This window comes from Haemaphysalis longicornis, unplaced genomic scaffold, assembly GCF_048455015.1.
Source record: "Haemaphysalis longicornis isolate Haplotype H1 unplaced genomic scaffold, Haemaphysalis longicornis Haplotype H1 scaffold_6, whole genome shotgun sequence".
Lineage (NCBI taxonomy): Eukaryota > Metazoa > Arthropoda > Arachnida > Ixodida > Ixodidae > Haemaphysalis > Haemaphysalis longicornis.
This window is the reverse complement of record NW_027526407.1, coordinates 96645748-96670785: the sequence shown is the minus strand read 5'-3', so window position 1 is coordinate 96670785 and position 25038 is coordinate 96645748. Positions and strand designations below refer to the sequence as shown.

Here is a 25038-nt window from a genome sequence, read left to right as displayed (position 1 = left end):
CGCTGCTGCAGCCACCTGTAGCACGCGCAGCCAGCCTTTCTAGGGGGCACGGCCGAAAGAGCCTGATCCGTCAGATACTCCTTTGCCATCATACGATGAGATGGAGGTGACGCCGGCGTGACGGCTTCACAAACCAACAAAGAAAGGCGCCCATCCCTTGAGCGCCAGAAAAGGCCACATCCAAGAGTTGTAGCACCCAAGAACAAATGATACATAAGGAACACAATAACAATACAAATAAGAAACGATCGCATCCATAGTCCGCTGGAACTTCAAGGGATTATTACATAACTTAAATGATCTCAAACACATTTGTCGCACGCTCACCTCTGGCGGTATGTATTCAGAAACAAACTTGGGTGCTAAGCACAAAACATCCTGCAAAAATTATCAGGTCTGCCGCCGTGACCGAAAGCAGACAAACAGATTTTCTGGAGGTGTTGCAATAATCGTTCAAAATGGCTTTGCAGCTCGAGAACACAACATTACAACTAGAACAGAAGCAGCGGCTGCCACCTTGCTTGCATTCAAAACAATTATTTTGATGTGTGGACTTGGAGCCAGAGCTCACAATATGCCGCAAGATTTAAAAGACACACTAAGCCAGCTTCCTCAACCAGCTACCTGAGCAAGGTACCTCCGCTGCAATGCCGAGAAAGCCTCATGGCAAAATTGTCTCCTCCATCAACAGCTCAGTTACATCAAAAACCGGTATGGGAGCAAGTTCGTCAGCTAAATTTAACTCACTCGGCCTACACACTCGCTCTGTTAACAGCACCAGGTATACAAACAAGCATAACAGAGGATGCAGATATACTGACGGAACACTTCTCCATAGTTTCAAGTTCTGCACACTACTCTGAAGCGTTCTTCAAGTGCAAAAACTCAGCAGAAAACCAAAGACTGCCAACATGCGGGGGCACAAAAAAAACATACAGCACTTTAATTGCACTCCAATAAGTAAAAAGAGCTCTGTTGGCCAGTAAGAAGACCGCCCCCGGCCCAGATGAAATACATTACGAAACACTCGCATATCTCTTCGGTCCTTCTGTCGAAGCACTTCTGAAGTTTTTTAACAAAATCTGGGCACTGGGAAGAATGCCAGAAGGTTAGAAAAAAGCATTTATTGTAGCATTCTTTAAACCTGGGAAGCCGCCAACCTCTCCTAGTAGTTATATACCCATTGCCCTTACCAGCTGTCTAGCTAAAACGTTTGAACGCATCATAAGTACCAGACTAAGCTTAGTTCGGAACACAAACAAACTTCTCGATGTTCACCAGTGTGGTTTTCAAAAAGCCTGTTCAACAACTGACTATCTTGTCCGCATCTAAAGTACCATATGAGAAACATTTATGCACAAACAACACTGCCTTGCTGTCTTTTTGACCTTGAGAAGGCGTACCGCACCACATGGAGGTTTGGAGTCATGCGTGATTTATTAAAATTAGGCATCCGTAGAAAAATACTGTAGTGTCTAAACCACTTCATGGTAAACGGTTCATTTCAAGTGCACCAGGGCTCAACCGTCTCAACGAACTTTGTACAGGAGAACTGGGACCCTCAGTGGTGTATTCTAAGCACAACACTGCGTGTCCTAAGATTGAACTCTATATCCAAAATAATTCCAAAATCGAAGATCTATTATCTCTATGTTGATGATTTTCAAATAGCATGCACATCCTCCAATGTAGCCACATGTAAGAGACAGGTACATTTAACCATAAACAGACTAGCTTGGGCAGACAGAAATAGTTTCCCGTTTTCACCACACAAAACAGTGGCTATTCTTACTTCACTCAAACGAGGCTTACAAACGAATCCCACCATACATCACTGGAAAATTGACTTACCCATACAAAACGAACATACATTATCTGGCGTAATGTTTTATAAAGAGCCCACTTTCCTACCTCACATCAACATATTGAAAAGCAAGCATCCGGAGCTCTAAACATGGTAAAGCCCTGTCACGCGAACACTGGGGTTCGGACAGGGCTTGTTTTTAACAAATTTATAACTCTGTTGTACGTTCCTCCTTTGACTCTGGTAGCATTGTGTATGCCTCAGCCAGACAATCCTATTTGAAAGGATTAGACCCACTTCACAATTTAGGTCTAGGTCTCTCGTCTGGGGCATATAGGACGTAACCCATCAACAGTTTTTACGTCGAAACCAATAAACCACCACTCACAGACTGAAGAAAGATGCTGGCGCGCTCATACATCCTTACGATCTGTTCACTGCCAAAACATACCATAGTTACAAAATACTCGTATAGGACACTGTTTATTAACAAACCCGAAGCAATTAAACCATTACTTCACGGGTTTGAAGAAATATGCCAGAAGCTGTACACATTACCTGAAATTGCCAGAGACATATGACCGACTACCACCTTGGTGTACTTTTCGTATTGTATGTAACTTTTCACTAACAGATTTTCAAAAAAAGAAGTCACCGCGTGAATACATGATATACCAGTTTTTATCACTAAACGAGACATATGAAGGCGACATCTTTTTTGCACAGATGATTCAAAAACATCACGCTACATTGGGGCTGTAGTGGCACAAGGAAAGTGTGAGAAAGTAATCAGCTGCATCCAGGTGCCGCAATTTTCGCAGCTGAATCTTACTCCATTGCTCTGGCTGTAAAAAGAGTGATCCAACAAGCAATCAAAAACAGTATTATCTACACAGACTCGCTCAGCGCCGACACCGCACTGAGTTGCAGAAATCTGGCCCAGCCTATAGTAGGAGACTAATACACAATGTAGTAACAGCCGAAGCTCTAGGACGCAACATTAAACTTTGCTGGTTACCTAGCCACGTGGCAATTAATGCGAACGAAAGAGCTCATGCATGCGCCGCACAGCCCAGTATTGGAACAACAAATAAAAATTCATCACAGTGACTGCATGAACTTTATACGCAGTAAACTCGCAGCCAAATATCAGTCCTCATGGGATACCGAAACTAACAAACTTCCCACGGTTAAACCCATTATATCAGAACGGGAACAAATCAGACCGGAAGATCGCCTCACAGAAGACATTCTATAGGACACACACATCTGACACATAATTTTCTCCTGATGAAACAAGATAAGCCTATGATGTGAAGAATGTGACCAAGATGTTACAGTAAACCATATTTTACTCTCATGTGCGAAATTTGCGATCTTGAGAAAAAAAGAGGTGTTTCTCTTTTTGTTTTCCTCTTTCATTTTCTTTTCACTCAAAGTGCCGGCGATATTACCCGCTGCATCTAAAATGGGTAAGCTAATGTAAACTGGATACAGAGGCATTTGAAAAGCATTCATACCCAGTTTCTGATTTTAATGGCGAAATTACCCAATCGACTGTGGTGTACAATAAAAATTGTGGCTGATCCCTGTTTTACAGGAATAGATAACTCACGAAAGTTCAAAGTGCCTTCACAGTTTAATTAGAATGTAAAGGGGACCTCCTTCATATGCGAAGGGTTCGCAAGCCTGCCCACGGAGACGAAGTGACGCCGGCACGCAAGAAGCAGAAAAGATAGCCGGTTTATTCCGGGACAACAAAACTAAAAATCACATGCATAGAAACAGCAGCTTAAAACACAATGGTCATGAGAACAACGCCACAGATGAGGGTGCCTCAATTCACGCGCGTCTTCCATGAACGAAGGCGCTGGCATCGAGACGCCAACTGTCGGCGCTCATTAGCGTCATGATGCGCTACTTCCCTTCGCCTCTCCTAGACGACAGCACCATCCGAATGAGTCATAGGGAAGACCATAAGGCGCATTCGCAAGTCTCCGCTCATATTGCAGTCGGTAGAGCGCCACGTACCTCCTGTTGCAGTAAGAGGGCCCGAAAGTGCATGGGCTCAGATCCGGGCGTCGCAGCGTCAATGGAACTTTTTCTGGCGACATCACTTCTGTGACGGATATGACGTGACTGAAATATTGGTGCACCCGAGCGTAAAACACTTCATAATTAAAAACATTTTAAACCCTCCTACAACGAACACACCGCCTTTCACACCAGTGTACTCCTGGAAAACGATGTCTTTGTTTGAAATACCTCTGTTTTTGGTTTTTTAGAAGAAGCAAAGCTCCTAAACAAGCTCTAAATCTCCTAGGCACAAGTAAGAACACACAAAAGTAAGCACACAAACTTCAGTTTGGCGCATGAGGGCCTTGGTCGCTTATGCGCCATAAAACTCGACACAACACAAACGCAACACAACTAGATAGCCTTTCCTCGGAGTCTAAGGCATGTGTTGCGGAAATAAGAGTCAGGCTTAATATACACGCCTGCACCACGCAGCAAAATGTAAGATGGGAGACGTCGTAAGGACTGCGTACATAAGCGAGTAGAGCTTGCAGAATAAACTTAACTACAATCACTAAAATGTGGGCTGGAGTCATCAGTCCAGGACTCCATTGTACACTCCTGTTACAACGGCCCTTTACACCAGCCGACGGTAGGGCTAGGGACCGGAGCTTGAGAGGTGTGCGGTATTCTTGGAATCTAGTAGTTTTAAGAACACTTGCATCGTAAGATTTACTGAGTCCGGTAGAACGGAAAACTTTGCACAGCGGGAAGTACTTCGTATGATAAAAGCAGTGCAACTTGGTCAGTTTGGGAATTATATGTGTTTGGAGGAGCTGTAGGGAGTGCTGCTTCCTTTTGCTTAAGGATTTTTGGGGGCGAGGATGGGCCCTTCTGTCTGACTTATATTGCTCTGTTCTTCCTTAACAGTAAAGCAAAAATTACGCAGATTTTACTCCATCAGGTCACTTGGCGTGATAGATCCCTGATGATTTCGGGGCCTGTCATGTTGCTCTGAAGTTGGAGTGGGCTGGTGTTTATGCATTGTTGACTCTTCGTTAGAATGACGGTGCAGCCGGATATCCAGAGCCGCCATGAAACTCACTTCACACAGAGAGGCTCTACATGCACGCGGCGAGACCTTTACGACAGTCTCTTCATTTGCTCTGGGGATGGTCTGGGCAATGGCCGCTTCCTCGTCCTATGTAGTCCCTGAAGGGCAAGGTGATACTAGTGATGTTTCATGGGTAAAGTAGCTACGGCATTCATGGGTCCCTTTGTGCCATAGCCGGCAGAACCGGTGCAACTCATGCGGTCTCTAGTCTGGTGTGGTTCCTGCACGCCCTTGCCTCTATCATCCCTGCTTGGTGAATATGATCCATCTTGCGACGTATATGGATAATTTGAATATTTATTCTTATCTGTGGAAGTACGTCTCATAGTTTCAACGATCTTTATTCGTCAAGCCGAAGAGACATTCCCCACGGACATTCGTCTCATCCCAGTTATGTCGAGAAACCCGCCCGATATATTGAAAATCGCATCACTTGAACTCCATTGCACAGTTCAGAGCACTGACGTTAAAAGCGATGTGAAAATCATGAAAAACGTCGCTTTACGTCGGTACCACATATATTTGGGATCCTCCCGTTTTTTCTCCTGAGGTCACTGGAGTAGGCGAAGGGGTGTTTTTCCTGCTGCTGGGAGTTTTGCGGTCGAACTAACGGACATTTGACGCGTTGCCCTGTCTTTGATACGATAAGGTGTTTCTTAGGCGGAGCAATTTCTGGCACTTCGATGAAGGCTAAGTCCGCCTTAGCAAACACGTGATACTTACTTAGAGCGCCTACGAGAACTTGCTGGGAACACCTGGGGCTTATAGTGGCCGTGTCACTGGCGCTTCCAGTTTGGAGAGCTGTTGCCCTATGCATACGTCGTGTTCATGGACGTTTCTACACGCACCTGCTCGCGGAAGCTGATAGGGGGTTTCAAAGTGTAGCGCCCACAGAAAAAGCAGTCTCAGATATTGACACCAAAAACGTTCTTGTCTTCTCCAAGGTATTCTTTGCACCTAGATTTGTAAGAGTGGTGCAGCGAGTGTCATGTTAAGTTCATCGGGAAATCAGCACGACGTTGTGTTCTCAAATACGTTTTACTAGCCATCGACCGGGCAGCTACAGTTGCGTACAGCACTGTCAGCGCCAGACATCACAAGTTGCTGTGGTAACTGTGCCGCGACACACACCCTGGATCTTTCTCACTGCCCTTCGCCACCACCTTGCAAGCCTTCGATGCGAACTGCTCAGTTGCGAAGAGGGAACAAAAAATGAGCGCAAGAATTCAAGGTGACCCTTCATGCACCGGGCAAGATGAATTTACAGTAGTTATTTTCACTGCTACTCTGCGATTGTGCCATGAAGTTAAAAGACGTAGGCAATTTTTCACTAGGCATGTGTGATTTGTAAAAACATGCAGCACACACGTGCAATGATAAAACACGTGTCTCAAACCATTGGTAAATTTCCCATACTTCGTGGAGTCATACGAACTGCCATTTCTCTACATTCTCTTTACATCCAAGCAAATTGCGCTCCCATACATCGTATCGAGCGCATCATGACAATGTCAGCGTCTACACAAGCGGGAGATACACAGGCATCGGTCACAAACGAAGATATCTATACTAACCTAATGTCTGTTAAAACAGGAACTTGAAACTGCGCTGCCATTTTTCAGCGTGAAAGGCCTCCTAGCAACCACGGAGTCCCTCATCTTCCTTCTTACGCGATTGACATTTTACGAGCGCCTCTCGATCTCTGCCCCACTTTCCCTGCACTTACAGCCTGACTTCGTTATGCTCTCCCCTTATTCACCCTTGGGGGAGAGAGAGAGAGAGAGAACGTTTATTTGAGCTTTCTAAAGTGGGAGTGGTTCCCTAGTCCGGGAATCCATCAAGTGAGCAGAGAGCCTTCGCTCTGGATGCCAGGAGCTGCTGGACGTCCAGACGGCCGCTGGTCACCAGGTTCTCCCACAGCTCAGGGTTAGGAAGAGGGGATCGGAGAGGTGGACGTTTGGGATTGCACACACACTGTATTATAATATGAGCTAGAGTTCCGGGTTGTGAGCAAAACCGGCATACAGCAGAGTATTGAGTTGGAAATATACGATGCAGGCGAACTGGGTGAGGAAAGGTATTGATTTGTAGTCTGCGGAGCAGCGATTCTTCTTCCTTGGATAGTGCAGGGTGAGGAGGAGGGAAGTGTTGTCTGTCGGACCGGTAATATTGCGTGATGTCCTGATACGTTACGAGCGGGATTGACGATGTGGTTTCCACGGAAGCCTGGAGAGAAAGGGCGCAGGCTTGCTGATGAGCAAAGTTGTTGCCCGTCAGGGAGGAATGGCCAGGGGTCCAGGTGATATTACCTTCCGGCTGGGTTGGTGTGGTAAAAGTAGCTCTAAAGTAGAAGGGGCCACCCACCCGGCTAAGAAGCTTCGGCAGGCAGCTTGGGAATCCGTGATAATGATTGGGTACTTCGTGTGTATGAGGGCTAAGGCGATAGCTAGCTCCTCGGCAACCCAGGTTGATGATGTCTTCATTGATGCACAAGTAATGAGGGCGCCATTTGTGGTGACTACGGCTACTTTGTGTTGACCGTTAGGGTAGGTACTAGCATCCGTATAGGCGACATCTGTTCTTTTTCCATAAATATTCTCATGTGCTTGGCTTCGGGCTTGTCGGCGGCCGGGATGGAGGTCAGGGTGCATATTTTTGGGTAAAGGGCGAACTTGGATGTTACTTCTCTAATGGTCAGGGAAGGGCTGACAGACAGTCGATTGCGGGCATGGGATATGAAGGCTGTTTAGGAGGGCTAGCCCTGCAGGTGTTTGTGTTAAACGGAGCCGTTGGCTTGATAGGTGGCCTTCAATAAGCTCGGATACCGTATTGTGGAGGCCAAGTTGTAGGAGCCGGGCCATCGAAGTGTTCATAGGTAGATTTAATACTTACTTAAAAGCTTTGCGGATTAAATGATCAATGCTTTCTGTGTCACTTTTGGTGAGGGTAAGGTAAGGTGTTACATAGGTTACTCGCGAAATCAGGAGAGCTTGAACCAGTCGAATGAGATCTTTCTCCTTCATGCCCCGGCAGCGGTTCGAAACGCGTCGAAGCATGTTGGAGACTTGCTGAAACGCCTTGAAGAGCTTCATAAAGTTTGATCATTACGCGTGTTGGCCTAGATGATAAGGCCTAAAATTCGAAGTGAGGAGCTGGGTCGTATGGTATGGCCGTCAAGGTGGATACAAATCGGTTCAATGTGTGAAGCAGGGGGATGTTTGCGTATGACGATAAGTTCCGATTTTTGTGGCGAGCGTTGAAGCCCGACTGATGAGGCATATTTGTTAACGACATCCGTAGCCTGTTGAAGGGAGTCTTGGATTTTTCCTATGGAGTCAGTGTCTGTCCATATTGTGATGTCATCAGCGTAAAGCGTGTGATGAACGTGTGGGATGGCGTCGAGTTGATGGGGTAAGTCCAGGAGGGCCAGATTGAAAAGTAGTGGAGAGAGGACGGAACCTTGAGGCGTGCCCCGATCACCAAGTGCAATAGGCTAAGATTGAACGTCTCCTACACGGATAATAGCGTGGCGTTGAGTTAAGAAGTCAGCAATGTAGGAGTACGTGCGGTGGCCGCAGCCTGTTTGATTTAGACGGGATAGTATGGATCAATGTGACACATTGTCGAATGCGCCTTTCAAATCTAAGGCAAGAATTGCTCGCGGGGAGTGACGGGTAGCCGGGGCAAGGACCTCTTCTTTAATTCGAAGGAGAATATCCTTGGTACTCAGATGCTTCCTGAACCCATACATGGTGTTGGGAATGAGACCCTTGTTTTCAAGGAAGGTTTGAAGGCGCTTCAATGATAATCGTTCAACCAATTTACCCACACAGGAGGTTAGAGAAATGAGCCGAAGGTTATCTAGGTCAGGGGACTTATTAGGCTTGGGTACGAACCGGATCTCAGCTGTCTTCCACTGGGGAGGGAGTTGGCCTGACCCCAGCATAAAATGATGTGATGGAGCAGATGATCGAGAGAGTCGCCATCCAGATTGGCAAGAAGCCGGTAAGTGGCTTGGTCTGGACCGGGAGCGCTATTTTTGTTGCACTCGGAAAGAGCTGCTTCTAGTTCGTACAGTTGGAAGTCCTTATCCAGGTCATTGTTTGTCGACCCCGTGTAGGAGGATCGGGTGAAGTGGCGGGAGGTGTTGAGGTATTTAGCCGTGAGCGCTTGTATGAGGTCGTGGGCCGATCCGTTGAATGAGTGTAGGGTACGGGTAATAGAGCGCTGAGTTTCATTCTTGCTGTAAAGTGGGTCCATAAGATACCTTAGCAAATGCCATGTTCGGCGAGTGGTTAGGGTACCTTGGAGGCTGCCGCATAACTGAAGCCAGTTCTCTTTGGAGAGGTGTTTGGCGTATTCAGTGGCTTCTTTGTTAAGTGCTGCAATTCTGAGGCGGAGTTTGCGGTTATGTCTTTGCCGTTTCCATCGTTTTGTTAAGCTTCAACGGGCCTCCCAGACATGTAAAAGTTTAGCATCCCCTCTAGGGGTCTCTAAAGAAGTGGCTATGGTTTTTGTGTTCAGTCGGACTGTTTGAATTATGTCATCAATCCAGTCGGCCAAAGGTTGGTCCGGGTCTATGGGGCGCGATGAATTGGCCTTGCGAAAAGCATCCCAGTTGGTGAGGCGGATGACCCCTGTCTTGACGTTGTAATTATGGTTGCGAATGGTGAGTTGGATAATGTCATGGTCAGATCCAAGGTTCTCGTGAGTTGATGATCATAGTACATCCAAGGCGCCCTTGAGGAAAGAGAGGTCTGGAGAAGTGTCCCTCGCTGTGCTGGTTCCCGTTCTTGTTGGTAAGCCGGGCTGATTAAGCAGCAAGATTTGAAAATAATCGACTGCTTGCGCCAGGAGGACGCCCCTTTTTGTTTTGTACGTGTAGCCCCATTGGGGATGTGCAGCATTGAAATCGCCGAGAATAAGTAAAGGCCCAGTTTTAGCAATAGCGATGGCATCGCGTACTGTGGATGAAATATCGGGGGCATCTTGGGTAGGGCGGCAATAAATGTTCAGAACGTAGAGGCCTGATTTACGTTTGATCGATGGAGATAGGAGCTCGGTGAACACATGATTACATCCTCGTTGTGGGGTGACGTGTGCAACTGCAGATATGGTGTTACGAATTAGTGTGAGGGTGGAGCAATTATTTGGCGGGCCGTAGGGGATATACCCAGGGAGCTTGATGTGAGAATTCGCTTCCAAGAGGACAATGACTGCTGGTTTAGAATCAAGGGTGGTGATGTATTGAGTAAGGGCCACAGCTTTTTGTTTGAAGCCTCTACAATTCCATTGTAGGAGTGTCGTTGAAGGTGGGTTAGGCTGTCTCCGCGCCTTCAGGTAAGGAAACTGGGATGGCATTGTCGGCATTTCGGGCGTATGGGACGGCGTGGGTGTGGGTCCTCAAAGAACCTTTTGTAGTCCTGTCCTGCCAGATGGGGCCGAGATCATAGTTGTGCTCGAGGGAACTGGATGGAGTGCTGATTGAGGTGACGTCTTTCCTGAATGTGTTATATTCCGTGCGAAGTGATGCAATTTCTTGCTGTAATTTCTGATTTTCTTCCCGAATATTGTGAAGGTCTTGGTTTATGGTGGCCAGCTGTGTAGCGAGTGTAGAAAACATGTTTTGGATTTGCGGTGGTGGCGGTGGCTGTTGGGTCTGTTTTGAGGGGTGTGAGTTACACGGTTCTGGCGTTGGACTAGGAGGGTTAGGTTTCTTGCGCTTTTCGCTAGCAGTGTAGTCAGCTTTCTCGAGGGCATCAAGGCGAGCCTGGAGCGAGGCTATTAAAGCGTTTTGCTGTTCCAAAATTTGAGTAAGGCGCTTACATTCAACACAGGCAGTTGTGTGCTCGGATTGTTGTTGAGGGGGCGTCGATAGGTACTGGGGTTGAGCTGTGGGAGAGACCCTTTGAGCCCAGCTTACTTGTTTTGGCTGGTTGGACTCGGTCTCGGGTGAAGGCTTTGAATCCCGGGCCTGGGCGACTTGTTTGCGTCGAGAATGGCTGCGTCTCCGTGCTGAAAGAGTTGTTGAACGGTCTCGCTGACGGCCACGAAATGGGGAGGAGGCTCGAGAAGTATCAGATGTGCTGGCATGGGCTTGTCTGAGTCGTCTTTCGAAGAACAAACTGTTCGGCATAACGCTTAGGACAGCCAGGTGCCCCGGACAGGTGGGCGCCAGCACAAAGGTCACAGGTAGGCGAGCATAGGGGGTTCGGTCGAGGCTCTTTGATCCCGCAATTATGGCAGACGGGAGTGGTTGGGCGAGGACAAGCCGTGGCTCTGTGGCCGACGGTATGACATGTAGAGCAGACTGGGATAGTTTTCCTGTAGATAGAGCATGGGTATTCGGCGCCGTACACCCGGACTGTGTAAGGAACCCTGGGCCCTGCGAAGGTCAGAACCACTGTAGATGAGGTGCCAAGTCTTCGTACTGTGTAGATTTCATCCAAGGACTCATCAATGTTGTGGAGAATGTGTACTTCAGTGAGTCGGACCGGGACACCACTGATGACGCCTTTGACGGAGTCGTCGGGGGCCAGGCCGTAAAGTTGGACGGGGTACTGCTTGTTTTCAAGGGTTAGATGTTCGATTTGACTGAGAGCTCCTGCCGCGTCAGAACACGGAGTAAAGATGGGGGCAGTGTTTTGAGTTACGTCCACTCGGAGGCGCAGATTTGCCTGACGCCACGTGACCTTGATGGCGTTCAATAGTGCCAGGGAGAGATCAGCATATGAATGTTGCCAAGCGGGAGTCCATCCTGGGGACGCAATACTAGTTTGAAATCGTCCTTGGGCAAGGGTTTAGGCCTGACAGAAGGCTTACTTGTGGATGCCGGGGCTTGCTTGGTCTGTGGTGGTGACATGGGTGCGGCAGGGTTTCCTGCGGCGACACTGCGCTGCCGGCGACGTTGAGCTCGGGAGACCACATCGATGAAGTCATGCTCGTGATGATTACATTTAACTGAGTGATCTTCGGTAATACCGGGGTCCAGTTCAGTGTCCGAGGCTGTGTTGGTTGAAGGCTGAGGTTCTTGATTACCGACTGAGCGACCTTCTTCTGTGTTGTCAGAATCCATATCTACTTCCGAGGAAGTGTTGTCTAAACGCACAGGCACGGTGCTAGAGGTGTCTTGCATGATGAACTCCTTGGCTGCGCCTACCGAATGGCGGTAGGCATGGCTCGGGAATTATGAACAGATAAATCAGGAAATATTCAACCCACGTGGTCAAGGCGGGTGTCCAGATGATCACAAGAACTTGATGAGTCGGGTAGTCTTGGATGCAAGGCAAAACGAAACGAAATTACCACATTACTGGGCGAAAATGTGTGGAGCCAGTGGAACACACGTCAGATCAGCGCAGCTCTTCTTCTTCTTCCCCCCTTGGGGGGGACAGTGGCCGAAGGAATGACGTTCTACAGTATAGTAGACAACAAAATTACCAAAAAGGAGGTACTCGACCAAAACCGACCTGGAACAAAATGTTCATGAGACACTTTATTATTCTTATGTGCGGTTAGGCACAAGGCGGGCGTGCAATTATGACGGGTGCCTTCTATACATACGTCCGCACGTCGACTCAGCAACTAGGTTATTTTACCGTCGTTATTTTGTGTGAATCCACTTTAATCTTTTCTAACCCACCTTAATCAATCTTAATCCTGCAATCCAACCTTAGTAATCATTACTCTCAAGCAGTATCAATCACTATTTACCCAGATATACTTATTCCAACTTAATTCATCCTAATATATCTGAGTTCTCCTTAAGTTAACATTTTTCAACCTAATAGTTCATGTCAATCATCACAATCGATCCCTTATCACTCACTAGTCAGTCCATGCTTTGGCCACCATTAGCCATCGCTATACTCTCCTGACCTGCTTCGATTTCCTTGTCGACTAGCTTGGTTCACCTAGGCTTCTGCATCATTGGGATTCGGCGTCATTAGGCGTCAACCTTCGATATCGTACATGTAACGCTTTCGCCCTAACGAAGAGTGTAATGACGAAAGTTCAGTTAGGTCCGCCTATCGAGGACGGTTACGATGACCCGCTGACTGCAACCACAACCTTACCATCAGACAAGAAGCTAGGATCAGCAACTAACCAATAAAATTCTCGCCATTCTCCACGATTCTCCATAATTCCAGGAACACTCCCGGGCAACGCACCTCATTTCATTTTATGTATATAGTACGCAAAAAGCCGAAACAATCACCTAAGTGAACGCGACTAATTGTGCCGTTGTGGCCGCTCCTATTTGCATCGAGCTTGCTTGTATTGCAGGTGATCAACGAGTTGTTCGAGTGGTTTACCCTGCGCAACGAGGGTGCTCGGATCGCAGCACGGAGCCAAGAGATCATGGAGGAGGCCCGCACAAACGCAAAGCAGCTGCTTGATGAGGCACGCGCTGAACACGAGAAAATATTGGAAAAAGCCCGTGCTGCGAGCTCGAGGGCAACTTCAATGTGCAAGGCTATGGGACTGGTAATCATAACCGCCGCAGCCTTCCCTTGGTTGCTACCAGCCGCCGTGGCAGGAGCAGCCGGATTAGCAAGCGGTGGAGCAGCCGGTTTAGCAGCTGGTGGAGCCGCCGCTTGTGCTGCCCGGGTTCTGCCCTTGGCTCTGACAGGTGGGGTTACTTCGTCCGCTGTTTTTCTGGCGAAGATGAGGTCAGTGCTCCTGAAATGTCTCCGCAGCGGCAGGAGCAGCCGGTGCAGCAGCCAGTGGAACCTCTGCTCGTGCTTCCCAGGTTCTGCCATTGGCTGTGACAGGCCTGGCTAACTTAGTCAGCCGTCTGGGTAACAGCGAGGTGAGTGCTCTGAAATTGTCTCCACCGTGGTCCAATATCAATCAAAGGATTTATATGCGGCTGTTTCTAATACAACGTTGACAACGGTGAGTACATTGTCAAAGATATCTGCTAGGGTCACGAAGTGACCGCCTGCCCTGATGGTAGTGCACTTAGGCAAACGGCGCTCCCGCTGGAGCAGTGTACTTCGAGGGGTTTTCGTAAAATTTGCATTATAGCTACCATACCTTCACAGAAGGCATCAACGTAAGCACAGTCATGACCCTGTAGTCCGGAACAGAATTACAACATTGTGCAGTATATTGAATTGGAGAGCACGAATGGGGCTCGAAACAAAAAGAGCAGCGTGGATCGGGAAGGTTGCAGCGCGTGAAAAGGCATTGGACAAGGCGTTGGGCTGCTGAGCATAAAGGATCGAATTTGATCCTGGCCCCGCTGGCCGTTTTCGTGATGGAGGCGGGAAATAGAAACGCTGGTGAGGAAAAACTTAGGGGTGTATTACAATTCTCCATGTTGTCGATATTTTTTGGCAGACCTACCCTAGCCCCGCCTCACCTCCGAGGTTGAGCTTAGTTCCTTAAAACCTTCGAAACGGTTGATTGTGTCACCAGCGATGATGCCTTTTCAGCTGCAATAAAACAGAAAACGTGTCCAAGACAGAACCAGGGTATGGATAAGCTAAGGTCTTTTCCATATGGTCGTACTCTACCTATCCAGTGAGTGCCGCTAATACAGTCTCTATTGGCACGCAATCTATCCCTTTGTGATAGTACAATATTAATATTATATTCTATCAATCAATCAATGTTCATTAGTGGGCCCAGGAACAGCCGAAGTGCCGTGGGATGGCACACGGAAAAAAAAACAAAAGGAAACAGGCGACGGAAGACGTGCACATCTCACACACAAAAAATACCATTGGTTACACCGAACGACCACTCTACGGCATGCCAAGAAACGAGGCACACTGCGATTGAGTGCAAGAAAACTCTTCAATAACATGGAGCTCACACTCAGTACAGCATCCGGACACACACCAGAAAAACCCCCTGGCCTCCCGAGTCCGAGTCACCACCAGACGCTTCTCTCACCCCACTGCCTGCCCCTCCACATCGCTGCCCGCTGCTCCGTGTCCACCAGCACCATCTCTCAGGCGCCGGTGTCTCCAAGTCTTCCGGCCCGGTGGCCGCCCGGCAGGCGAGGAGGGCGAGGGAAGGGAGCTCGCGGTGAGGGGGCTCTGAGCAAAACCCTCCAGCCAAGAAGGTGTCGTGCCAAGGCGCTTCCCACAAACAAACACACACGTACACACACATACACACACACACACACACACACACACACACATATATTAATATATATATATATATATATATATACAAGAGAAGAAAAACTTCGAACAAGGTAAAAGCACGATTGTGGCCTACGTTTCAGCAAAGAGAACTTGCTTTCCTCAGGTAAATAAAGAAAAAGCGGACGCTCCACAATCGTGCTTTTACCTTGTTCGAAGTTTTTGTTTTTCTTCTCTTGTGTTCTCTACCAACTTCAAAGTTCTACTACTCCCTATATATATATATATATATATATATATATATATATATATATATATATGTGTGTGTGTGTGTGTGTGTGTGTGTGTGTGTATACCAAGGTTGCCGTCGCCATTGCCGGTGCTATTCGGCTGTTTGCGAAATATTTAATAGTGCCGAATGACGTGTGTTTGTGATGTTTCTTTGATACAGTGATAACTAAGCAAGACTATAAGTCGAGAAAACTCCGCCGTTTTTTCCGGGAGCGGGAGTCGAACACACATCTGCGAATAACGCGTGCGGTGTACTGACCAATTATGCTATCCCGCAGCGCTTCTCTCTCGACTTTACAGCGGGGGTTTATATTTACAAGTGCTCTGAGGACGGACAACTACCGCCGCCCCTCCACCACCGCGGGAGACGTTGAACGTCTTTTTTCCCAGCGGCCGTCACGTAAGACGTGGTCGGAGGTCGGGGTTAGCAATTGGCCTATTCGAACTGTTGGAGCCAGAGCCCTCGTAATGCATGCAGAAACAGAAAGATACGGGACGACGGACTCGGTAACGACACAATCAAGGTTGCAGTCGTCATTGCCAGTGCTATTCGTCTGTTTCCAAAATATTTAATAGTGCCGAATGATGTGTGTTTGTCCCGTTTCTTTGATACAGTGATAAATAAGCGAAAATATAGGTCGACAAAAAATCCGCCGTTTTTTCCGGGAGTGGGAGTCAAACACACATCTAAGCATAACGCCTGCAATGCACTGACCAATTACGCTATCCCGCCGCGGCTTCTCTCTCGACTTTACAGCGGGGGTAATATTTACAAGTACATTGAGGACGGACAACTAGAGCCGCCCCTCAACCACTACGGGAGACGTAGAACGTCTTTTAGATGCGACTGCATCTCATTCGCTCGCCTTGTCCATGCAGCGTCGCCGTCGTTGTCGTCCGCCACTTCCCCCTTCTCCTCGCCGCGCGAGCTGCGCTCTCCGCCGCTCACCCCCTCTCCTCTCCGATGCCCCTCTCTTGTCCACACCCCTCCTCCTACACTATAAAAAAATAACAGTTAGCGGCGCCCGGTTTCGACCCCACGACCCTGTGTGCGGAACGCGAGGTACACGGTGCTCTTCCCACTGCGCCACAAAACCGAGACAGATTCAAATACTACGAACGCGACTTATATCCTTGACTCATTCAAACTACGTCAAGAAGCTACTGATACAACGCATGATGGGGCAATGAATAACACTTGCAAAAAAGAAAAGAAGCTCCCACTTACAGCAACAATGATGTAGTAAAGGTCGTTGCGACAGCGAAGCCCCAAGAATACCACATAGAGAGATTGACCAAGATTGTCCAATAAAACATAATAATAATCGTAAAACATTATAATCATACGCGTTCCCTACACGTTTCACGCGATGTCAGAATCAATCCAACAGAAACACCAGGTAAACCCAACGATGCGTGGCATATACACAGGGTTCCCCTCGCGGGAAGGTGGGCGCAATTTTTTTCCTAGCGGCCACCACGTAACACGTGGTCGGAGGTAGGGGTTAGCAATTGGATATTCGAACTGGTGGAGCCAGAGCCCTCGTAATGCATGTAGCAGAACAGAAAGATACTGGACGAGGGACTCGGTAAGGACACATATCAAAGTTGCAGTCGTCATTGCCAGTGCTGTTCGGTTGTTTCCGAAATATTTAATACTGCCGCGTATTACATGGCGGCCGCTGGGAAAAAAGACGTTCTACGTCTCCCGCCGTGGTCGAGGGGCGGCGCTAGTTCTCCGTCCTCAGAGCACTTGTAAATATAAACCCCCTCTGTAAAGTCGAGAGAGAAGCCGCTGCGGGATAGCATGATTGGTCAGTGCAGCGTACGCGTTGTGCGGAGATGTAAGTTCGACTCCCGCTCCCGGAAAAAACGGCGGATTTTATCTCGACTTATATTTTCGCTTATTTATCACTGTATCAAAGAAACATGACAAACACACGTCAGTCGGCACTATTAAATATTTCGGAAACAGCTGAATAGCACTGGCAATGACGACTGCAACCTTGATATGCGTCCTTACCGAGTCCCTCGTCCCGTATCTTTCTGTTCTGCTACATGCATTACGAGGGCTCTGGCTCCAGCAGTTCGAATATGCCAATTGCTAACCCCGAACTCCGACCACGTCTTACCTGGCGGCCGCTTGGAAAAAAGACGTTCTACGTCTCCCGCCATGGCCGAGGGGCGGCGCTAGTTCTCCGTCCTCAGAGCACTTGTAAATATAAACCCCCTCTGTAAAGTCGAGAGAGAAGCCGCTGCGGGATAGCATGATTGGTCAGTGCAGCGTACGCGTTGTGCGGAGATGTAAGTTCGACTCCCACTCCCGGAAAAAACGGCGGATTTTATCTCGACCTATATTTTCGCTTATTTATCACTGTATCAAAGAAACATGTCAAACACACGCATTTGGCACTATTAAATATTTCGGAAACAGCTGAATAGCACTGGCAATGACGACTGCAACATTGATATGTGTCCTTACCGAGTCCCTCGTCCCGTATCTATATATATATAGATATATATATATATATATATATATATATATATATATATATATATATATATATATATATATATATATATATATATATATATATTCTATTGCCTCTAGCAATAGGGCACTGCACCCGAATGGCTATTGCGCATGCACACATATTGACAAGATAAATATGAAGTATGAATACTGCTAGCCGCACAAAAAGGGAGTGATGTACGATGGCTTTCTGTTGCAATAATAATAAAGTCAAACCCGGTTATATCGAACTCGCAAAAAAACGCCCGCGGGTTCGATATATGGCATAATTCGATATATGCATGCTGAAGAATTGGACTGCATAAAAGCACCTACCGTTTATGAAAGCACTTTATTAATGAAACAAACTCACTTCCGCACGAACTAGTCATGAATTTTCTTCTGTTTAAGCAGCTTCGCTACCTGCGAAGCTGGCAGCGAAGCGCGTCGTCGAAGCGCGTCGTCGACTGCGAAGCGCGTCGTCGCGAAGCCGCGCCGACGACGGACTTCTCACCACGTTCCACTCTGTTTATAATTTCCAGCTTCACGGCGAAAGGCAGGTTCTGTCGCTTCGCGCTAGCCATCACGGCTACACAGTACAAGTCCAACACATGCCGACAATTCGAACACTCCGAACGCAAAAACAGCAAAAAGAACAACGCGCGCCTCTCCAGCGACCAGAGAACTGGAGTGTCAACAACCGGCGATTGGCTGTCTTAGCAAATGGGGCGGGAGGGCCAGGATCTTTTTTATTTGGGGGGTCGACGGCGGCTTCCCGACGCGGAAACAGCCCGAGAGAGAGAGGAAGAAAGAGCGAGGTGAAGGAGCTGCACAGGAGCTGCCGGGCTAAACCACTTTTCGAGGGGGTGTCGGCGGGTTTCTCCTCCTCCGCGAGGGAAAGCCAACTTGGGGGAGGGGGGGGGCACTTTTGCGCCGCTGGCGTTCGATATATCGGTAGTTGCTGCTATTTCTGTTCGATGTAAGCGTAATTTTTGCTATACATTCTCATAGAATACATTCCGTGCGCACAAATAGTTCGATATAGAGGATAATTCGATGTAAACGGGTTCGATATAGTCGGGATTGACTGTAATAGTAATAATAATAATAATAATGCTTCCGCAAGTGCTTAAAGACCAGTTCCTTGCGGCCAGCAACTTATGCCCCAAACACCTGCATCCAATTGGCACAATCACTATGGAATAATTAACCGAAGAGCAGCAGTATAGCTAAAAGTATCAAAAGTTATTAGACAACAGTTCTACACTGAAGGAAAAAAGCATCACTAACATTGACAGAAGTAAAATTACTTTTCATCTGCCTTCAAGAATTTATAGAAAACAGGTCGTGTAGGAAAGAATGGAGGACAATTGGGACATAGTATACGGGAACATGTTCACCAAATCGGCTTCTAGTTAGTGGAAACATACAACGAGTGCAAGGGCGTAGATAACGCACAGGAGTGTAGAGTTGACAGAATTGTCTGGACCAATCCAACAGTTTGCTTTAGCATTATGGTAAAATTAGGCATCACAAAACAAGGCTGACATCGCTATTATCAAGATCTTGCGTACATTTGAAACGTGGTGGAGTATCTGTCGCGCACAGAACGCCAGACGAAACTACATAACGGCCCCCGACTCTCAAGCGCGTGGTGTGTTTACGTTTCCGGGGATGCGGCCTCTGGGATGCTCCCTGCGCGGCGGACTCTAGGAGGGGGGCTTTGCCCTGCCGCGTGAGCGGCAAAACACCGGGAGAGGCAGCAGGCTGTCGCCATTCAAGCCGCAACGAAATTGCACCATTTGTACAACGTTGCGTTCCCTACAATAAATAAGTTGTTTGAAACCACAGAAAACGCAACGCGTATCTGTCCACCAGTCCTATGCCAACCTGTAGAAATGCTTGTTTGATATCTGCAACCAGCGCGACTCGGTGTCTTCGGAAGTTAAGCAGTAGACCGACTAAATCGGCGGTCAGATTCGGCCCGCTTTCCAAGTTCACCAAAACCGGGTGAATCACTTCCACCGATTGCGACTTGGCGCATGACCCGTGTACCTTTCGGAACGACGGCTAGCCCAATTCTGCAATTAGTCCACACCGCTTCAACACCACTTGATGATATGCGAAGAACGGTACCCTCAAACTGCGAGTCTGGTCAAGAACAGTCTTTAGGTGGATGACTTGTTAACGGAGGCTGAAAGCGAGGAAGCAGCAATGAAGCTCTACAACGATGCGACGGACATTTTTGAAGCTGCGAAAATGAAACTGCACAAATGGTCGTCTAACAGCGAAATGCTACGCCAGCAATTCCAGCGTGACTCTCGGGCCGTCATTCATCTGGGCTATCTGTCGGGAGTACTGAAGGTTTTGGGACTTACTTGAGACCCATGTGCTGACCAGCTAACGTTCTCTACATGCACGAATCGCCTTCGCAACGTAGAACCACCCACAAAATGGTCAATGCTGCAAACAACGGCGCGGATATATGACCCACTAGGGTGGCTTTATCCTTTCATTGTGCGGGCCAAGATCCTATTACAACAGCTGTGGCGGAGGAACGTAGACTGGGACGACACGTTACCTGACGACATCGCGGCGGCCTGGACGGAGTGGATAGACGGACTTCAACATCTTTCCGAGGTTCAAGTACCAAGGTACTACGAGTCGCAAGCAAACGGAGGGAGGACAGTCTGCTTTCACATTTTCGCCGATGCCAGTCCACTGGCATACAGAGCGGTCGCCTACCTCACCGTCGAAGTTGAAAACGGTACAAGCTCGACAATCCTGATAAGTTGTTTAGCTCATCAAAAGTGCATATGTTTCTGTTTTTTCTTAACGTCATCATCACGAACAACAGTATCTAAGGTGAAAGGAAGTCGGCCTTTTTCCAGAAATTAGAAGGAAAATAAAAGCAACCAATTCCGTACTAGAATGGGGAATCGGACAACACAAAATTACTTTCTTGGCGCACAGTTACGGGACAAAGTGCTCTTGACCCGTACATCAAACAGGCGGTTTACCTCAAGACAGATTACATGAAGGCCAGATCGGTGTTCTAAGGCATGTTAGAATTTAAAAAATATCCCCTTGTATATGACAGAGCCGACACGCAAAATGGGCAAGCATTTACAGGTCGAATATCCGGGGCCGCGCGGAAAAAATTGAGAGAGACACAATCAGCTTTTACTGAGCCCTTAAAAGGTTAGTGCACGCAGGCACCAGAAGGGGTGGAACCTTCTTCTCAGGTCCCATATATGTCCAGCGGCTCCTGGCCCCTCGCGGCCAGCGCGAGCTGGGTCGGTAGGTCGGGGCTGGACAACAAGGTCTCCCATCGTTCTATGTGGTTCGGGTTGGGGATGGTGGGTGGTTCGTGAGCTTAGTGCACTCGCCAAGGATGTGTGCTAGAGTGCCTTTGGATCGTCTGCGAAACGGGCATGAAGTGTCATACTCTACTGGGAAAATCTTGTGCAAAAGCACGGGATGCGCTAGCGACCCCGCTTGCGTGCGTCGCACAATCGTTTTCTGCCTTCGGCTAAGTTGCGGATGCAGACCGGGAAGCCTACATCGGGCGCTTCTGTACATTTGGGTAATGTCTTTGTAACTCGTCACAGGGTGCGGTAGCTCTGGCTCGTCCTCGGCCCGGATTGACAGTTCTCGGGCATAGTGGTCGGCGATTGTCTTGCTTTCCACCTGCGACTGAGCCGGGACCCACACGAGCTCGACGGCCCGTCCCGGTGATTTGCGTTTGGCGAGAATGTTTAGTGCCGTGGGAGAAATCTTCCCCTTGCGGTAGTTTGCGTAGGTGGTCTTGCAGTCGGTGACCACGGTCCTCACTCCCGAAAAATTTGACGTAACAATGTGTATTGGCTTAGACCTGTAATGAAAGGAACCAAACTGCGATTCAGTGTTTATTCGAATGTCATTCCCAGTAAACCATTCATTAACTGTACCAAATCATGCTGTAGATTTGCCGCGGCGATATCGTAAGCACCATGCCTCGAAAGCAGCAGATCGTCTTCTGCGTACCGAAATGCTCCTAATGAAGCACATGTCGGTATAATATTGGCGTATAGATTCAAACGCAAAAAAGCCAGCCGCCCTTGCAGAACACCACACCTTGATACCTGCAGGGAGCTCATAATTTTATCTAATACTGTATTCCGCCGACGGTCACGAACGTAATTTTCCAATATACCCATGAAAGGCCCGCGAAAACCGTACTGGTACAGCTTGGTTAACTTTATGTCAGGATGTAATTAATCAAATTCTTTTGTCCAATCGAAGGAAACCAAAATGATCATTCCGATCAATAGCATTGTAAAGTCCATCAGAACAGTCCTCTATGCATTTTGTGTTCCTCGACCAGCAATAAACGGTATTGCGTAAGCGAAAATATGTCGTGTTTTTCGATAACTGAGGTCATTGTAGGAGGCAAATATTTTTTCTAGTATCAGGGAAACCTTTGGCAAGGTAAATAAACCTCGGTAGCTTTCGACATAATTTCGTACCTCTTTTTTGCAAAGTGGTCAGCCAAGTGCACCTTTAAACCTCGACACACGTTTTGTGTTGGGATTTTTAGGTAATGATAAGAACAAGTATTCCAGGCCATGAAAATGGTTACAAATTAAATCAGCGTATATTCCGGCTAGCCCTGGCGATTTCACTGATTAAGACCTGAGAACATGCTCCTTAAGCTATCCGGGGTGTATGGGCGAAGAAAATCGGAATTTACAGAATTAATATTTTGTGGCGCATGACTACTACCCGTTCCATAAATAACGGAGGCGAAGAAACGGTTAAATTCGTTATTGAGGGTGCATTACGCCGCTCCAAAGTTTTGAGAAACAAGGCAAGTTTAGTGTTGCGCCTAGTAATCGAGTAATTGTAGACCATGTTATAGCCGGTCTGTGTCTGGAATCCTTGAAGACCTGAAAATATTTTTTTGTACGAGCGATGCACAGCCTTAGCTTTGTGAAAGGCTCTTTTAAATTGCGCTCCTATAGGATAATTCTTGGATGAAGGTCTGCAGCGGGCCCATGGCAGCTCTGTTAATGCTATTGATGCAGGCACCGAAGGATTATTCACGCAACAGTCAACTCCGTTTTAAAATCAGTGTTTTTAATACTCCGAGAATACAAATCAAACGTGCAGCAAAGCAATACTAAATATCAGCCAGAAGAGTAAAAACTGGGAAACAATTTTAGTCAAAGTTCACTAGGGTGCCTCCATGCCAGCACCACCATGCAGGTTGGAGACAAACTTTGAGCGGTCCCGTGCCGCTGCTATTGGGTCAAATTGCTCCACGTTCTGTTCCTTTCGTTTCCACAAGGTCGAGCAATGCGGAAGACATTAGATTATTCAAACCCCGTTAGTACACCGCTGTGCGGCGATAATTATGGCGGGGTTTTGACACAATGACTTGCTGCAGGGGCGAGCGAGTGACCCAAAATGGCGGTGTCAACGCATACGTGTTTTCACCCTGCACAGCAGACGCGCGTGAATCGAGGCATCCCCAACTTTACTACAGTTAAGTCTAGTTGCTCTGTGTCGACGATTACAACAGAGGGGGATTTCTGCGCATCACCTACCGCAATATTAGGCACAAAAGATACCCGTCATCGTCGAAAAGGGGTGGACATTGTTTTCTCGAAAAGAAGAGACTAGTTATTATGTTCGGCGGGGATATTCACGTAATCAATGCATAATGACGCTATCTCATCACCTCCGTGCTCGACACGCGTTGGACTGTTGTCGTGGCTTCAATTCCCCGGTCGGACAGTGTTTGAATAATCAAGAACTAAGGGCTGCTTACTTTGTATTGTGCTGATGTTTACGTCACCGACCATATAAAAATAACCGGATGGAAATCGTAGTTCATATATTTCTTCAATAAAACATCGAAGCTTTAGGCTAGGAAGGCGATAACTAGGGAGGCAATACCATGTGTCATATCAGGCAAGCAGCCTGATATCAGACATAGTATTGTAAAAATGAATCTAGAGAGATACGGCCGTCGTAAGCAAGAAAGCGAGCTGTACAGATGGCCAGCTATTCTTCACAAGTCCGCCCCTTGCCTTAAAATTACGAGTTAGATGCATACTAGCGTATACTGCTGGCGATAACTGCTGGGGGATATTCTCCGGCAGGCCTATTTTGGTTAGTAGGAAAACATTAACTGTATTTTAAATTATATATAATACCGCACAGATCTCTCGCCCTAGCGCTTGTGTAACCTTGAAATGTTAACATCGGGGCATGTAAAATAAGCAGCCGCGGTTGAAAAATATGTTAGAAAATTTTGAAATCCTTGAAAATAAGAAAATGTAGTTTTATATTAAGGATCTTGTAGGCAAGGCTACCTGGTCGAACTAAACGGTCTGTTTGAAGACTGCTGAGGGCATAACCAAGATGCTAGGATCACCTTCTTATGGAATTTGATGCTGTTCCTAACCCGGACGAAATGATAAGATTTTTTTTTTCTTTTTTAGGCTTACAGGCTACATTTTCCAGGGTAAAACTTTACAGGCTCCAACCTTCGGCATAATGATGGACGCTATTTGGCTAAGTGGTGAATGTAGCTCTTTCGCTCTGCGCAGTTTCCTCTATAGGAGCCAGTTCTTTTGATTCCTACGATTACGAATAAACAATCGTGCACTTCTTATGGGGAATTTTGAGTATCGCGGTCGTTGGTAGACCCACTAGTTTATGATGACCATGATTGCATTACCTCTGTGTTTCTCTAGGCAACTACACAAAGGAGATACACCCCTTCGGCAGTCAATCCCCCTTTCAGAAGAAATCGGAGCGACAGCGAGGATGATGCCCACAGCCACAAGGACCATTCGAAGCACAAGCAGTCTTGGCATAAGTAGTGTCGACATGAGAATCACTGAAACGCAAGCCACGAGCGCGTCCACCTTCTTGCTGAAACAATCAAGGCGTAACTTAGCAACCTTCGTTCCACACAAGCTACTCGCATAAATAAATATTCAAGTTTATTTGCAACATGGTCTGGTGCTTTGCTGGCACTACGTTGTGCCACCGCTCCTATTTTACAAACTTACGTACGGCTCAACAGCCCATCAAACTGTCCATGTAAAAGTGTCATCTATATGTAATATACTTGAAGAACCTTGCATCAAAGTATTGGTTGTATAGCTTCCTGGCGATAAATTCATGTTCCCTCGTCTTATAAGTAATG

At 47.4% G+C, this 25038-nt stretch overlaps 1 protein-coding gene across 1 annotated transcript in view; it reads left to right on the top strand.

Annotated features, from left to right (window-relative positions):
• The window catches only part of LOC144141785 (atlastin-3-like), a 64791-nt gene extending 39957 nt beyond the window's left edge, over nt 1-24834 (top strand). The window contains exons 10-12 of the mRNA XM_077673281.1: nt 13221-13566; nt 13634-13746; nt 24581-24834. Coding sequence (XP_077529407.1) covers nt 13221-13566; nt 13634-13746; nt 24581-24709 — 588 coding nt within the window. The 3' untranslated portion in view covers nt 24710-24834. The remainder of the gene's footprint in view (nt 1-13220; nt 13567-13633; nt 13747-24580) is intronic.
• The last annotated feature ends 204 nt before the right edge of the window (nt 24835-25038 follow it).